We start from the raw sequence: 570 nt of genomic DNA, 5'->3' as shown, positions 1-570 counted from the left end.
TGCAGCGGCCAGGGAAGCGCCTGCAGCTCGAAGCCCCGAGGGTCCTCTGTGATGTAGTAGGCCCGCAGGGCAGCCTCCTGGGGGGGTAGACCACGGGGCAGGCTGGATGGCCCTGCCACCCCGAGGCGGCCCCCTTTTTTGTTGTTGTTGCTAATGCTCCCCCAAGAGTATTTCCCCATTGATTTTTAGAGAGAGTGGAAGGGAGAGGGAGAGACAGAGAGAAACGTGGATGTGAAAGAGACACGTGGATTGGCTGCCTCCCGCAAACGCCCGAGTGGGGCTGGGGATCGAGCCTGCAACCCAGGTACATGCCCTTGACGGGAATCGAACCCGGACCCTGCGATCCAAGGGCTGACACCCCAACCACTGAGCCCCAGCGGCCAGGGCGGGGCCCTCCTTACCAGCACCTCCTCGCTCCTGGCCAGGCGGGGCACGCTGACCACTCGGAAGCGATTCCGATGCACCGCATCGCTGCCGTCGAAGATCTTCAGGGTCTGCTTGTCTGGGCCAGAGCGAAGCAGGTGTGAACCCGGACAGAACTGGGTCGGGGATTGGAGAGTGGGCAGGGGC

General features: G+C 63.5%; 1 protein-coding gene across 1 annotated transcript in view; it reads right to left on the bottom strand.

Annotated features, from left to right (window-relative positions):
• Nucleotides 1-570, bottom strand: part of DGKQ (diacylglycerol kinase, theta 110kDa) — an 11,341-nt gene that overhangs the window by 8,465 nt on the left and 2,306 nt on the right. Inside the window, exons 3-4 of the mRNA XM_014533464.1 lie at nt 402-568; nt 4-77 (exon numbers count right to left, since the gene is read on the bottom strand). Of these exons, the coding sequence (XP_014388950.1) occupies nt 4-77; nt 402-568 (241 nt within the window). The remainder of the gene's footprint in view (nt 1-3; nt 78-401; nt 569-570) is intronic.

This window comes from Myotis brandtii, unplaced genomic scaffold (assembly GCF_000412655.1).
Source record: "Myotis brandtii unplaced genomic scaffold, ASM41265v1 scaffold986, whole genome shotgun sequence".
Lineage (NCBI taxonomy): Eukaryota > Metazoa > Chordata > Mammalia > Chiroptera > Vespertilionidae > Myotis > Myotis brandtii.
Note: the sequence above shows the minus strand (reverse complement) of the source record. Positions and strands in the feature narration are given on the sequence as shown.